Here is a 16920-nt window from a genome sequence, read left to right as displayed (position 1 = left end):
TATACACTGTATAAGTGCTAATAATATTGTAAATAGATGAAAAATCTGCGTTTACTGCAAATGACGTTATGCGACAGAATTGCCATCTAAAGTTCTAATAATTAACTAGTAAACGAAAACACAAACCAATATAGCGTGTATTATTTCTCGATATCTCTTATTCTCTCTCTCGTTCAATCTTTCTCACTATAGCTCTCTCCCACCTCTCCCTCCATGGCACTGTGCGTGATACGACGTTCGCTCTGTCTCACTTTTTCTCTCGATCTTTCTCACTTGCTTGCTCCCTACTCTCACTCCATGGCTAGTTGCTTCATGCTACGTTCGCCCTGTCTTACTCTCTCTCAATCGGTCTCGATTGCTCTCTCTCTCTTTTTCGATACTTCCGTTGCATACCTACGTGACGTTACATCTGTTAAAGTTTTACCCTCATGTGCCTAAAGAAATTTCACTACAAAAAAAAGTTACTTTCCGTCATAAACTAGAATGCATCGGTAAGTGCGCAGCGTCGAACCCAACACCTCGCATGGGGTGCGCGCGTGACCACGCTGGGACGGTAGCGCAGCGCCAGTAAGTGCGATAATATATTTCCAATACAACCCTACATCCCGTACATGTGAGTTTATAAGAGAGTACACATCGCGAAACGACTCAGTTCTGCGCCAGTTGTCTTCATAGAAACATGTGTACCAAATTCGCTGTATTACTATATTACGTTATCGGTGAGTGTACCGTGTTCTGTGACCACGATTTACTAAATGTATTTTATGTGTTGATTCAATCGAATAAGTCCGTTGGTAAGATTTTTTTGTCAATAAATCAATTAAAAGTTTTAAAATACAACGGGAAGCGTCTAAAAAAAATATCGATTCAAGAAAATATTAATATAATTTAGTTGAAATTTGAAAAACATTGCCTTACTATTCGCAGCTCCGCCGGCGCTTTTGTATTCCGTTTTTAAGTTCAAACTTTAAAGGAAGCGCTCCATTCACATAGATATCGTAGTTTGAATTATATCGAACGAAAGAGCTGTGTGGATGTGGACAAAAGTAATGCGGGGTAAGGTAGACACAAAGCAGTGCCGTAATCTTTGTTTTTATATACCTTCAGTGTACAGACATAACTAGGTTACAGTTGTTTTCAACGGTATTTTGATTTGAGTTTGTTTTACTGATTAAATTACGTCGCGTTAAAAATTTTAATGCTCGGAAAATATTTTTTTGGTTCTGTTACTCTTTTTTTTTTTGCTTAGATGGATGGACGAGCTCACAGCCCACCTGGTGTCAAGTGGTTACTGGAGCCCATAGACATCTACGACGTAAATGCGCACCCACCTTGAGACATAAGTTCTAAGGTCTCAGTATAGTTACGACGGCTGCCCCACCCTTCAAACCGAAACGCATTACTGCTTCACGGCAGAAATATGCAGGGTGGTGGTACCTGTGCGGACTCACAAGAGGTTCTACCACCAGTACACAAGAGGTCCTACCACCAGTTCACAAGAGGTCCTACCACCATTCATTTGTTTTAATTTGTTGTTACGATTTTATCTAATTGAAAATATTCGATCGATTGCGATGACACGTTCTCGGTTGAAGGGTGGCTCTGCAGTTGTACCGACGTAATGGAAACTTCACCCACACGGTCCAAAGTGGGCACAGGGCGGTGGCGGGCTAACACCGCGCCTGAAGCTATTCTGCTCATCAAAGCTAATTGAAAGACTGTGAGGCGTTTCAATCTCGCCAAACCTTCCAACCAGGAGTTTCTTAAGAGTCCTTACTGTGCAGGATCACTAGAGAGAAGGCGGGCGGCAAATATCAAATTAAAAAATAATATTCAAAGTTTTACACATGAAATAATCTATAAACTTTTAATTTTTCTGACAAATTTAGAAACAAAAACAATAATTTTACGCAAAAACTCTGTCATTAATATTTTATGAAATTTAAATACAAATAGACTTTTGTTTCGTGGGCGCGTACATCAAACTCGTTCTTGGACTCTGTTTCTGACGCAAAATTAAACTATGCGTTCCGATACAACATTTTACTTGTAGCTCACGAATTCGTCTGAATATGTGATAGATTTTTTTAACGAAAGTTGTCCATAATGCAACAAGCGTAGACCAGAATAAATAATAATAAGCCGTTTATTTCATACAACATGTTTTTCTTAAAATTACAAACTTATTCTGTTATTGGTATACCCTCCGGGTCTATATAGGCCTCCTCCGACTTACTCCATTTTCTCCCATTCTTTGCTTTGCTTCTCCTGATGATTTTCCTGCTATAGCTATTATTTCGGCGATCCATTTGTTTCTTGGACGGCCTCTTCTTCTTTTGCTCATCAGTCCTTACCATATTGTTGTTTCTAATGTCCATCTTTTGTCGGTGTATCTCGCTACATGTCCCGCCAGACACCACTTTTCTGTTCGAGCGTACCTGAGAGCATCTATCAACTTTGTCTTTTTTCTAATGTATTCGATTCTTATCTTTTAGATTTTTCTTATTTTCAATAATTACTATACTTCATTCCATCGCTTTCTGACAGGTCTTTAATTTTGTTTTTATTTTAGTGATGTATATCCATGTTTGGCATTTAGACTAAAATATCCGGAAATAATACATAATATAATTGCGTAGTGTGAATAAAAGTCAAGAGTATCGCGAATAGAAAAACTTTTTCGAAAACAATTGCGTAATGCGAACCTGGAACCTGGTGAACTGCTAAAGACGTTATTAGTAAAATGAGCATTAACTAAAAACAATTATATTAATGGGCTCAAAAAAGTCGTTGTGGCCTAAGAGATAAGACGTCCGGTGCATTCGTGTTGAGCGATGCACCGGTGTTCGAATCCCAGGCGGGTACCAATTTTTCTAATGAATTACGTACTCAACAAATGTTCACGATTGACTTCCACGGTGAAGGAATAACATCGTGTAATAAAAGTGAAACCCGCAAAATTATAATTTGCGTAATTACTGGTGGTAGGACCTCTTGTGAGTCCGCGCGGGTAGGTACCACCGCCCTGCCTATTTCTGCCGTGAAGCAGTAATGCGTTTCGGTTTGAAGGGTAGGGCAGCCGTTGTAACTACACTGAGATCTTAGAACTTATAGATATCTCAAGGTGGGTGGCGCATTTACGTTGTAGATGTCCATGGGCTCCAGTAACCACTTAACACCAGGTGGGCTGTGAGCTTGTCTACCCATCTAAGCAATAAAAAAAAAATTTCGAAAATTATTAAAAAAAAAGGACTTAAAGGAACCGATAATGATCACATACTCTCTGTAGAATAATAACAAATCTAATAATTACGTCTTAGTAACGGACGCATAATCTGCTGTCGAGTTTGTTTATGTGCGTACGTCCACCTACGAGAAAGTAGTTCCCGCGATGCACAGACATTCCCCGTGGCAAACTGCCACCGAATTCCAGTGCTACACCGAAACATCCTAAAATAGATTTTATAGATTTTAAATACAAAATTCATACATGCCATAATTATTGGTACGAAGCCTTTGCTCTTATACCTGACGTAAAAAAATCAGCTCATGCTAGGTATCCAGGTATAGTCACCCAGGGCACCTGCCTTGCGGACAGATAGGTGAGCCCACGGGCCCAACCTGAGAGAATTTGCTAACACTAGCCCTAGCAAGAGCCGTGCGTCGCAGAATCTACCACCGGATCGGAAACGCAACTCACTGAGAAGATCCGGTGAGAAACTCAGTGGGCTGTTTCTATGGGAATGGATTGCCGTGATATTCGCATATCGAAAACTCCACTAATGACGAGAGTCAGAAAATTACATTATACATGTATGTATACACACACAGACACACACAAAATTTATAGCTTCTCTGTTGTTATAAATTTTGCTTAGTTTCTTTTTTTTAATTTTGTATGAATAATACATACATATTTGATTTCGTAAAAAAAAACAAAACGGTAATTTGGAATCGCCAGGGTACATACCCGTGCGGACTCACAAGACGTCTTACGACCCGTAATTATGCAAATTATAATTTTGCGGATTAAATTTTTATTATACGATGTCATTCCTTCACCATGTTCAAACAAATCGTGAGCATTTGGGAAGTACGTATTTCATTAGAAAAAATTGTTAGACAAGCGGACCCGTGCAGTCGCTTCATACGAATGCCCCGGACGTCTTATCCTTTAGGCCACGACGATTCAAAATGGCATGCTTGTTTGGTCATTTCTGGGTGCAAAGGAATTTGAATTTCATATATATTTTTATAGACAATTTGAAGCTAGCATTTGAATACTGCGCTGACTACAAGTTAGCGCAATATTGAAATCGATGAATAAGTCCTCCGTAACTATGGAAACTATAAACTACTCGAATTTTGGAAATAATTAATGCGAGATTCAACCGTAAAAGATACAAAAAGAATAGAAATATAAAATAATGCATAATTTTGTCTTTGAGAAATTAAATATTTTCGGTTCAAGGCTGCTCACATGGACTAAGACTTCGACTCTCGGGGGGATCGGCTGCGGTCGTGCCTTGCTGTTCTCGTACACCGGTCCAAAATATCGGGATCGAAAATTTTTAGTATTAGAGATCACGTACATCTTGAACATGCATGTTCCTAACATTTATATGTGTAAGCACAAGAGAATATTCATGTTTCAAGCTTCTCAATGTAGGACGTTTGATTACTTTATGTAGTTTTTGTTTTGTATGTGCAACAATCCATATTATTTAAGAAAATCTATCGTGGTTCAAGTCGTTCCATCTGTAGCCTAGGCACAGAGATATTTGCTATTATTGAACCCGTTATGTATTTTATTAATAATTAGAGCTTCAAGTGGCCACTGGCTACTGGTATAAGAAGAGTGGTTAATGTGAGTGGTGTCGATTAGGTGTTTTTTAAAATCCTTAATACGTATTCACCAACAACTTCCGTAACGAAGAAATTATTTTATCGTGTAAGTTGACATTCATCTCGTAAATTTCTTAAATAAATGTTTAATTTGCGTAATTACTATTTACAGTTCGTACAGAAAGCCTACGCGGGTAGGTACTGCTATCCCACTTGTTTCCTCAGACATAGCCCACTGAGTTTCTCGCCGGATCTTCTCAGTGGGTTGCGTTTCCGATCCGGTGGTAGATTCTGCGAAGCACGGCTCTTGCTAGGCTTCGTGTTAGCAACAACATCAGAGACCTCACCTACTCGCCCGGTGACGCTGATATGGTCTCTCAAGAATATCAGCTTAGGTAGGAAAAACAACAATGTATACAAGGTAAGAACTACATTCAGAGCCCAAATATCTTTAACAAAAAGATTGACTTTGATCGGAAACAAATACGGACCCTGTGGTAAGCAGTCGAGGTCAACAACGATCAAATTAGCGTAGGATCACACAGATATACATAGAAGTATATATTTCTACAATCATATTTCTGCAAGTTTGCGAAATGGGGCAAAAAATATATATTTCCGCGACTAACAAAATCATCAAACATTAAAAACTACCGGAAATTGTAAATTACAAATGTCAGATTAAACCAGTTTTAAAACGTTTTTTTTGTTCTGTGATTAATGTATGTTCATTTCATTGGGATATTTCCTTATTAGGTTTCCGAATTACGAATAATGTTCGCTTCTTATATCGGCTTCTCGCATTAAAACTGTATAATCTCAAAACTTACTCATTTTACAGAGTGTTTTAAAGGTTTATTATTATTATGTAATATCTTTAATATTCGCAACATTTATTTTTTATTTTTTACCAGTAACATTATCTGTCTTTTGAAGTAAGATAAAATTTTGTACCGTATTAATTTTGTTAATAGTAGTCAAAACATAGGTAAACTAAAACAAAAAACCTAAAACTAAACTACCCTCTTTTGACAGTATTTATGACAAAAATACTGGTGGATACCAAATGTTTACGCATATTAACTCAAATTCGAATATTTTTGGAAATTGTACACTTTTAATGCGAAAAGCCGATATGTGCGTACACTTTCGGAATTTATTCCGGATACATTATAACTTAACATTTAAGCTCGGAATACTTGGTACGCAACACTAATCAGGATCTTATGTTCCTACTTTAACAGCATACCACGTTAAGCCCGACCGGCTTGGCTTAACAAACTTTGAACAAGCCAGTTTGCCCATCGAAACAAAAATAAAGTTTCAATGACCTTCCTGTATAACACGAAACGGATTTAACTAAAGTTATCATATATTCCACTTTCAGTTTAAATATTGTTTTCACTTATTTCGTCTTTCATAGCTCTGTATATTATGTAACTTGCCTAGAACTGGTGATGTCCACGAGCGCCTTTTTTTTACCTTACCTACGCTGATAATGTTAAGAATCAAAACAGTAACCTGTGTTTGTTAAAATAGGCAAGAGAATGGCATCAGCCCGTGTTAAATTTTGGTCTCCAATGAGAAGAACAATTTTCTCTTTTTAGAAATTCTCACTTCCGAAAGTAATCATTTACTATTAGATTGGTGCTACACAAAATCTACGAGGGCTACGACGTAGCACTTTCCATTCACATTACGCTTACGAGAAACTTCAACAAGAAATTCAACTTTTTTCTTTCATAATATTTTGGTTACATATTCTAGTAGTCAAATCGTTATGATACAATAACACACGTTTTGATACTTTTGAAAAAATAGAATATGGTCGAGTGTCCCTCAATTTTACTTCCATCAGAAAGTTGTAGAGAGCTTTCGCAACAGTTCGTGGGATCACGATAAGAACGCCCCGTCTTGTTATCCATCCGGTTGTGTAACGCGTGTTGCGCTTTCTACATATAATTTAAGACGCAGACCGACCTTGCTCGTCTAGCTTAAATGCAACAATCGCCCATGACATTAACAATGTGAATTTAGTGAGCCCTTGGAACACACTTTATGCTACTTTTTTTTTATTGCTTAGATGGGTGGACGATCTCACAGCCCACATGGTGTTAAGTGGTTACTGGAGCCCATAGACATCTATAATGGAAATGCGCCACCTACCTTGAGATAAGTTCTAAGGTCTCAGTATAGTTACAACGGCTACCCCACCCTTCGAACTGAAACGCATTACTGCTTCACGGCGGAAATAGGTGGGGTGGTGGTGCGTGCGGACTCCCAAGAGGTCCTACCACCAGTCAGATTTCAAAGGGCAGTCAAAGGTACAGGAAACACAAACTTCGAATACTAAATACTACCTCTAATAAGCTGACTCCTAACGGGAATCGAACTCGGACGCGATAGTACTGTATTCATTAATCACTGTTTGTTGAGGGTGTAATAGTTATAGCTTGCAAATTTACATCAAAACACCTGCCCATCGTCATTCCACTTACCCACAGAAATCTAAAACCTGAGATAAGTATTTACAAATAATAACTAGCGGAAGAGATTGAGTCCCAATAAGGTAAAGGAAATATTACGTAGCTTATTTGCTATAGGTTATTATTGGGGATAGAACCACGCGTTTCAACTTGAGCTGGAGTTAGTGGTTATATCGATATTATTCAGACCGCAGTCTCGCGTAATTCAGTGATGATGGACAAACAAACCTACCACTTGAGGGTAACGAACCTCACAGGACTATGTGAACAGTAGCACTGACATAGCTACATATATCTATAGACCCTATTTGACGTTGAAGAACGTGTTTGTTCGTACGTCAGTAAAAAGCGACCTCCAAAATAGGCTACATGGTGACCTTGTCGTACACGTGTTAGCCGAAATAGGGTTGACACTTTAGGTTTATTTAATTTTATTATTTGTTTTTTTTTTTTTTTTCTAACTCACCTGGCACATTTTTACGGTTCGCGTTCGATAAAACACTAAATAATTCATAAAGTACTTGAGATAATCACAAGATGATATGATGTAACTTTCAGAAGTTGCTGTTCTGAAGTATCTTGATTTTGCATCTAAAACACATTAAAATTTTGTTAATGATTTTTTTTATCCCTAATCTAATCGTTAGTACCCCAAGGGGCAATTCAGCTACGCTCGGACGGGAAGAAATATGCTAAATTATTGATATAATCATTGACGATGAAATTGTTAACATCGATGAGATCACTAATGCTTTTTATATTTAATGTTTTGCATTTTGTTTTGATTTTATATTGGTGTATCTCAAAGAATACTCAAAGTTGTGCGAAGCAACCCTATACAAAGATCTATTCAAAATAGTTGTTTCTATGTAAATTTTATGTACTACACCGTATTGTTTGTTAGGGTTCCTTTCTTTGAAAAAAATATCTGAAGTTGTTATTTTTAGTTTACGCATAGAAACGAAAGGCAAAGTGTTATAATCTAACCGTAACCGTTATCCGTGAATGGAGATCCTACAACTTTCGGTAGGCAGCGGCTTGGCTCTCCCCCTGGTATTACTGAAGTCCATGGGCGACGGTAACCACTCACTATCAGGTGGGCCGTGTGCTCGTCTGCCTACAAGGGCAATAAAAAAAAAACTTACCACATCATATTTATACAATTAGGTATCTGTCTGTGCATAGTCAATGCCAGGACATAGCCAAGTTGCCGAAAGGATACCAGCAAGCTCCATGCTTAAGTTTTTAATTTTGCAGTTTATATCGACCACGCAATCCTTTGAGATAAATGAAACTGATTAAAAGAAATAACGACAGTTTTACTAATCCAACCAGACATCGACAATTAACTGGCATTATATGTGTAAAGGAATTTCGTAGAGTCTCTGTTTTCACGGACGGGTGATCGAGTACACGGCCCACCTCGTGTTCAGTAGTTGCCGTTGTCCCTAGACAGCACATGCACATTGTCTCAATTGTATTGAACAGCAGTGCTATGCTTAAAACCGGAAAGTATTAGTAGCTCGCGTTAGAAATAGGCAGAATGTTCATAGGAATCTGTGCGGTTTTACAATATTCCCTGCAGCCAACCAGATTACGGTTCTTTGTTGACGTGGAGGTTAAGCAGTCACCGGGGCTCACACCACAACATGAACAACATATCTTAAGTTACAATATAAGCGAAGGATGTTGGCATCTTCGGATCATTTTCATAATTTTTTTTAAACGTTGCGTGAATGTCACTTTGCTAGTTTGTCAACAAGAACTAGGGAGAAAAAAAACAGCGTTATCAATTACGTACACGTGGTGGACCACGCAGTCGTCTTCCTTGTAAAATATTATAATTTATTCATAAATACAAATTTTGTTTTTATACGAGACGAAAACACGTTCACTGAGAATAATTTGGTATTCAAAAAAATATACACAGGAAAACTTGTACCTACACAGTTTTTTGTAAAGGACGAATAGAGCGCAGGGCGATTTGTTATAATACTTTTTTTTAAATAGTTTTTCAAGCCTGTTCTGACACAATGATATTGCTACAGGTTTCAATCATGATTTGTTTTTATGACAAAGATAAGAGAGGTTTGTGGGTCAGACATTGATAAGTTATCAGAGGAAGTGGGTATACCTTTAGCTGGTATACAGAATGGTCTGATTTATCCTCTCAATAGCGTTCTCCCTTTCAAATTATTCTTACTCCTTCCAGTTCTTCTAGTGCCAAACAAAACAACATCAAACAGAATGCTTGAAATGAATGAAAACTGTTTGTTTGGGTTTTTTTTTTTAATGAAACTGTGTGATCCCGACACTACTCCCGAGTTGGTACCGTTATTACGACGACCTTTTTGCCCCTGAGCTCTTCTGCTCGCCTGACGTAATATTAATTAATAAATAATTAGGTAATAAATAGTTAAAAAAAAAACATTTTTTTACTCGCTTATATTTACAATTAAGTCACTTTTTCTTACACTATTTTTAATTAAAATTTATTAAAATTTATTTTCTATTTTTTAGTTGGATTTTCTATAAAACAGTATTTTGTTAGTTTTTTTAAACTATTATTTATTTTTCATTTTTTAGCTGAATTTCAATTTTTTCAATTTTTTTTTTCAATATTTTTTTATTATTGAATTTTCATCGGTCCTTAATCAGTATACCAAATTTCGAGTTAATCCGACGTTTTGAAGGGGGTCAAAATCATATTCAAAGATTCCGTTACATACTAACATACATACGTCTGAAGCTAATAAAAGCGTATTAATAAACCCAATATATTTTTGAGTAATAAAAAGACGTACTAAGGTCACACTGAAGATGTTTTATCTAACGACATATGCGATTTTTTTTAAAACCGTTTCATATGTTATAAAACATCTGGCGTCTTAACATGTCAAGTATATTATTACGATGACCTGTTTTGACCGAGAATTTAATTTAATTTAATGTATTATATTTATTGAAACCAGAAACTATTATATATTAATCTAAGAACTTCATAATGAAATGAATAATTTGAAACGTACCTACCTATATCTCATAAATAATTATATTTTCATGGATTCTGCTAAAGTGTTGTGTGAATCTTTTTTCTTTTATTTGTGTGAACCTGCCATTGTGGCAGTTTAATTTTTAATATTTAGGATTAATTATTTTCACAATATGAGGGAAGTTTGAACCACATATTTCTGATTTGTGCATTATGGACCTTAGCTTATCCATGAATACACACCCACACATAATACACCCCGACAAAAACACAAGAGCACTATATACCTACCGCGATTATTCTGACAGATAGTCAATAATCTTTCTGTCTTCGACAGTTGGCTTCGTTTGGCCGTTTCTACGGTTAGCGTGGTATCGATCGGAAAACACTGTCGACCTATTATTCCCACACGTATAACTAACTCGAATCTTGAAATTACGCGTATTTAATAGTGGTACTATTCCCCTGCTTAGGATTCTTTATAAATTCCAGTGGGCTCAGCAAGGGCATATTCAAGCACAGCAGCGTCGCCGCCCTCGTCGTGCAATGTGGCCGCGCAGACGGAGTCAGGCTGGGTGTGTGGCCGTACTCGCCGGGCGGAAGCAAGCACTTTATACGCCAGTTTCCGGGGAGTGCCTTATGCCAAGCAACCAGTTGGAGAACTTCGATTTAAGGTAATATTTTTAACGAAATTTCGTAGACGACCTCGCGGACCGCCTCTTGCTTAGTGGACGCCGGAGTATAGAAGTGGATCGGCAGATGGGATAATGTTTCTACTCAATTAGAATTACGAATAACCGATCTATCGAGCCGGAATGCATGATTGCCCTGTGGCCATTAGGTAGCAAAGCCGTGGCAACCTGGATAGTGCGGACTCACACATGCCACACTGGTTTCTTTGTTGAGTTCTGTATGTACAATTAAATTATCTCTACATTGCCGTCTGTTTTTTGGAGTCGTAAGTCAGCCTGATAAACAAAGCCAGTGTCTAACGTTAAGAACACTTTAAACATCATTTGAAGAAGACATGTGATGGAGCCTTAGGTGCACAATGGAACGCAATGCATTCAAAAAGTGAGGACGAGCTCTGCCGGTGGTGGGTGGTGCAGTAATAAATTTATTTGAGCACATTAATCGTCTTTCACCAAAGTCGATGAGTCTTTACGCAAAGCTTTTTAAAATATTTACAGGAATTACAACCAGCAGAGCCATGGACCGACTACCTAGATGCCACCGAGGAAGGTCCAGTCTGCTACCAGACAGACGTTCTTTATGGAAGTCTGATGAAACCTCACGGCATGGATGAGGCATGCATCTACGCCAATATACATGTGCCTTTGTACGCCCTGCCGGCAGCTGGTGAGACGCCTACGAAGCCTGGTCTTCCAGTATTAGTCTTTATTCACGGAGGTGGCTTCGCGTTTGGATCTGGTGATGCTGACCTATACGGACCGGAGTATCTTGTCACAAGAAACGTTGTTGTCATCACTTTTAACTACAGGTAATATTTATTAGATGATGAATTGCCCTGGGAGATGTGAAAGACAGCCCATAGTCAGACCGAAGCTGAAACAGAGATAAACTACGCTAACGAGCATGGAAAACGACTTTCATTCAATGAGCTAAGCAAAAGTACGTGCAGTCTGCGTTTCGCAAACCTACAGGACGAAGGGTACTGACAGGCGCCCATTGTTTCTCGAAACCGTACATTATATTTCTAGATTCTTCTAACTAAAGTTCCCTGAAACTGTACATAGTTTAATTAAATGGGATTATAGCATTCCAACGCATATTCTTCTTAGGATCTTGGCTTTTTGTGGAACCGGATAACACGTTTAAAAAGTATGCTTCGACGAAATTTAAGTTAAAAGACTGAATTTGAAAAGGTCCGCTGAGCTCACACGGCAATTTACTTTCACATTTTGACAACAAAAACATTAAATTTCAGGTTGAATTTCTTTGGATTTTTCTCATTGGATACTCCTAAAGTCCCCGGAAACAATGGTCTTAGGGACATGGTAACTCTACTACGTTGGGTGAAGAGGAACGCCAGGGCCTTTGGAGGTAATCCTGACAACGTGACCTTGGCGGGCCAGAGCGCTGGGGCCGCTGCTGCTCACCTTCTCACCTTATCCAAGGCCACTGAAGGCTTAGTTTCAAGGTATTGTGCGTTCTCATTCATGGACTTATTTTTAAGTTCTATTTCATTTTCAGACAAAAAAAAACAATTTTTTCATGAGACTCTTTTTGAAGTGAAAGCTTTGTTATCATTCATCATTGTATCAACTTAAAATACTATTTTTCTTCAGTTTCTTCAGTTGCAGAACTAATAATAAATATAACATTTATTTTAGTTTACTTAAATAAATAATAATATCATAATGATTATTTCTGCTCCTATTTTTTATAGCATAGTTTTATTTTTAAGAATCATTTTTCTTAAAGATTTACGAATGATTTGCATTACGTATTACCCTTAAATGGTTGAACAAGCTCACGATGGCGGTGTGTAGATACCGCAGCTGACCCGCATCACAAATGATGAACGCCGCCACTTACATTGAGACATGAGGTTGAATTCTCAATTGTATTGTACAAAGGTTGTCCCACCCTTCTAACCGGAACGCATTATCACAGCTTTGCGACGGAAATAGTTATATTTAATGTTTCGAACCTAATCAAATTAATCAGGTAATTGTTTCAGGGCTATATTGATGAGCGGCGCTGCGACGTCCACTTTCTTTACAACATCTCCTATCTTCTCCCAGTCCATCAACAAACTCTTGTTTTCCATCCTTGGCGTCAACTCCACTAATCCTGATGAGATACACGAGAAACTCGTCGCCATGCCGGTTGAAAAACTGAATGAAGCCAACAGAATATTGATTGATCAAATCGGTCTTACCACTTTTTTCCCAGTGGTGGAAACACCGCATCCCGGAATAACCACTATATTAGATGAAGATCCAAATATTCTGGTCCAGCAAGGCCGCGGTAAAGACATACCCTTGATTATAGGTTTCACGAATTCTGAATGCCATATGTTCCAGCGTAGATTTGAACAGATCAATATAGTATCTAAGATCAATGAAAATCCAGCAATCTTAGTTCCTTCCAATCTACTGTACTCCTCGACTCCTGAGACGATTGCTTTGGTCTCGAATCAAATCAGCCAAAGATACTTCAATGGTAGCGTAGATCTGGAAGGCTTTATCAATATGTGTACCGATAGTTACTACAAGTACCCAGCCTTGAAGTTGGCCGAGAAGAGATCTGCGGCAGGTGATGCTCCGGTATTTTTGTACCAGTTCTCTTACGACGGTTACAGCGTGTTCAAGCAAGCCTTTCATTTGCATTTCAACGGTGCCGGACACGCGGACGACTTGACATACGTGCTGAAAGTGAATTCTGCGTCAGGGACTAGTTCATCACAAAAAGCAGACGATGAAATGAAATATTGGATGACGACGTTCGTCACAAACTTTATGAGATGCAGGTAATTAAATTATACACGATGCTTGATGATTCGCGCCAGCTTGCTAGCTGTACATGCAAGCCTTGTCAGGAGTGCCACTGGTTAAGTCAGACGCACTTCAACACTGGCCACTTACAGTAACTAACGGGCTCATAGTCCATCTGGTGTTAAGTGATTACCGGAGACTACAGACAAGGTCACTATCGGCAGAGAACCGTAAGTTCAAGCAATTTATAGTACAACTGCATCATAGTCGAAATAGGCAGGACGGTGGTGGTACAATAACCGAGCGGTCTCATAATGAGTTCCACCTATTGTTACGCAATTTATAAGTAACGTGCGTGTGATTTTTGTTACACGAATCCTATAAGCCTAAACTACGCAGGGACAAGTCTGTCTGAAGAATCAATCTTGAGATGGAATGATTCATTCCGTCTGTGTGAAGTCATAAGTACTTCTGTTTGTCTGATTTTTGATTTTCAATATAAATGTTTAGCGTTTTGTTTTTTAAATTTACGATTTGAACCAATAATTATAATTCCAGTGCTCCTATGTGCGATGAAACCACAGCGTGGCCACCAGTTACACCGCGGGAACTACAATACCAAGACATTATTACACCCAACTTATGCCACCAAACTAGTCTTACCAAAGAACAACTCGAAATGAAGAATTTCTTCGATAAGATCCATAACGGAGGTGAAAGCAGACTTAAGTAAACTCAAATTTTTAGGGTAGTATGGTGATAGATAGGTAGGTACAATACTCAATGGTGGGCAGCGGTTTGGCTGTGACTCTGGCATTACTGACGTCCATGAGCAACAGTAACTACTCACCATCAGGAGGGCCGTATGCTCGTCTGCCTACAAGGGTAATAAAATAAATAACGATACGACTTTTCGTTGTTCGCGGGGTAGAATGTATCCAACTCATCTATCATTTGACTGCCGACAAAGATATTCTATGTCCGTAGTATGCAAGCATCAATGCAAGCAATTGTGGCTTCAACTGTTTCGTTTCGAATCCAGTCAGGTTTTCAACCTTCATAATTAATGGTTTTATTTTATCTGACAATTGGAAAATCAGCTGTGACCCTTTTACTGATTACTGATTACTTACATACTGATGGATAGATGTCGACTTTTAATTTACTTTAGATCATTAAATCTCGGGTTATATGTATCCCGGCGATGTAGAGTATGGAGAGATGACGGGAGATCGTGTGACGCGTCAGTCTGCCCCCTCCAACAGCACATGACGATCACGACCACTCTGCCGAGAGTGAAACGATTGAGAAGGAAAAAGAGAGTAGACAACATCACGGGCTGTCCGATGTCAGGATCCACCATACAGAGCTCAAAGACAGCACAATGTTAACGTTCAAATTCAACTTGTGAAAAGATATTTGTATTCAAAGATATGAATTGTCAGACGAACCCCACGTTGGTAACAGCCTAAAGATCTATGAAGTAACTTTTCATTTGATGTCTACTAGCTAAGCTTCGCTAATCTTCGAACGCGTTCCTGAAGAAGTACTTGTACTAATTACATTTATCTGCATTATATCTTCAACAATTTGAACTCACGAGAAAATTCAAAAAGTAAATAATTAAGTAAACATTTTAGGATTATTGAAACTTGGTGACTGATTAGATGGTTAGTTTTAATTTTAAATAATCACAAATTGTATCTTTAAGCCCATAATGTTCATGTAGACTTAAAACTTGCCCACATTATAAATATTTTATTCATATAAACTTCGATCTCTATTTACTTTCGTAGAATAAGACACGGAAATACAAGATATTTTTTTATTCATAGATTTATTCATAGCCCAAGATGTTTCCTTGCGATAAGGGCCAATAGTGTAATTGTAATAAAATTAATAAGATGTGTTTTTTTATAAATATTGACATTATGAATGCGGAACGCAGATGTCAGTTTTGGAAGAAATGTTTTATTAATATGTATTATATGTAGATGAATGTTTTTCTATTATGTTCATTGTTGGATGTATTGGAATTATTATATCGAAGGACTTATATCATAATTTCGATAATATTGTGCTCCACGTGTAACTACTGACAAAAGGTATTATTTTGTCATCTAGATTGTTTATCATTTAAATTACATGAGAAGAAACGCGAAGGAATATGTTAACATATGGATTCAACAACGTTTTGTTATATTTCTTAGCATCCTTATGAGCATGCGCTATAGCGCACCATATTCTTATAACAACCTATACATATAAATAAAATTGGAGTGTCTGTTTGTAATATTGAAATAAACGCTTTTTACTACATGCATATGAACACATATACGGTACATATACCAAAATAACATTTTTGACAATTTTTGTCTGTCTGTCTATCCGTTGTTGTTTGTTCCGGCTAATCTCTGGAACGGCTGGACCGATTTTGACGAGGCTTTCACTGATAGGTAGATTCACTGATGATATAAGGAGTAAATTAGGCTACTTTTTTTAGACTAGCTTCGCTAAGCGGCGTCACCCGCGGTACGACAATAACCGCGGGTAACATCGCGGGGACTCAGCTCAACTATCAATAATAAAATTTAATGTTTCCGAAGCGAAGCGGGGGCGGGTCGTTAGTTTATAATAAATTTTCAAATTTCTGTCTGAATAAGTCAACATAATTTTTTTTGGATAAGTCTAGTCTTTTCTAGCTAATTAAATTGAGAGTGACAGAAATTTAATCAAAAGAAACTTATACATCCAAGGACTGCGTTAATTCTCAAAAATTGTTAACCGCGGTGTCTACTCTTCTAACACAAATTATCTACGATAAAACTGGTGAACCAATAAAACTCGTTATTTCAAATCGGTTGAGCATCCGCTAAATGAAGCAAATTATTTTGTAACTTTTTTATTTCCCATTGTGTTCCAACAATAGACGAACACTGCAATAGTGAATATCACAAGTGTTTTGTGTGTTATACAAAACGTGTTGCAATTACCTACATACATACATGTATCATATAATATTATGTGAGAATTAATAAAAAATATGGAGACTGATGAACGTAGCTTTTTATTTTTAGGTATTTTGTATCACTAATGATTTTTTGTTAGCTTAGTAGATAGGCGACTGTGCGGCGCA

General features: G+C 37.7%; 2 protein-coding genes across 5 annotated transcripts in view; one reads left to right on the top strand and one right to left on the bottom strand.

The window, feature by feature from the left end:
• Positions 1–16920, bottom strand: part of PKD (serine/threonine-protein kinase D3) — a 130171-nt gene that overhangs the window by 53434 nt on the left and 59817 nt on the right. The window lies entirely within an intron of this gene.
• Positions 631–16842, top strand: jhe1 (juvenile hormone esterase 1). The gene is made up of 6 exons (XM_028171494.2): positions 631–719; positions 10816–10997; positions 11514–11824; positions 12272–12484; positions 13028–13819; positions 14343–16842. The coding sequence occupies exons 1-6, from the start codon at positions 680–682 to the stop codon at positions 14515–14517; spliced, it is 1713 nt and encodes a 570-aa protein (XP_028027295.2). The 5' UTR covers positions 631–679; the 3' UTR covers positions 14518–16842.

This window comes from Bombyx mandarina, chromosome 25 (assembly GCF_030267445.1).
Source record: "Bombyx mandarina strain Sakado chromosome 25, ASM3026744v2".
NCBI lineage: Eukaryota > Metazoa > Arthropoda > Insecta > Lepidoptera > Bombycidae > Bombyx > Bombyx mandarina.
This window is presented reverse-complemented; position numbering and strand designations above follow the sequence as displayed.

Excerpts from the sequence above, each read along its gene's own strand:
- jhe1 (XM_028171494.2), top strand. The coding sequence starts at position 680 with ATGTGTACCAAATTCGCTGTATTACTATATTACGTTATCG. Across the intron at positions 720-10,815 it reads ATTACTATATTACGTTATCG|TGGGCTCAGCAAGGGCATAT; the intron begins GTGAGTGTACCG and ends TATAAATTCCAG. Across the intron at positions 10,998-11,513 it reads TTGGAGAACTTCGATTTAAG|GAATTACAACCAGCAGAGCC; the intron begins GTAATATTTTTA and ends AAATATTTACAG.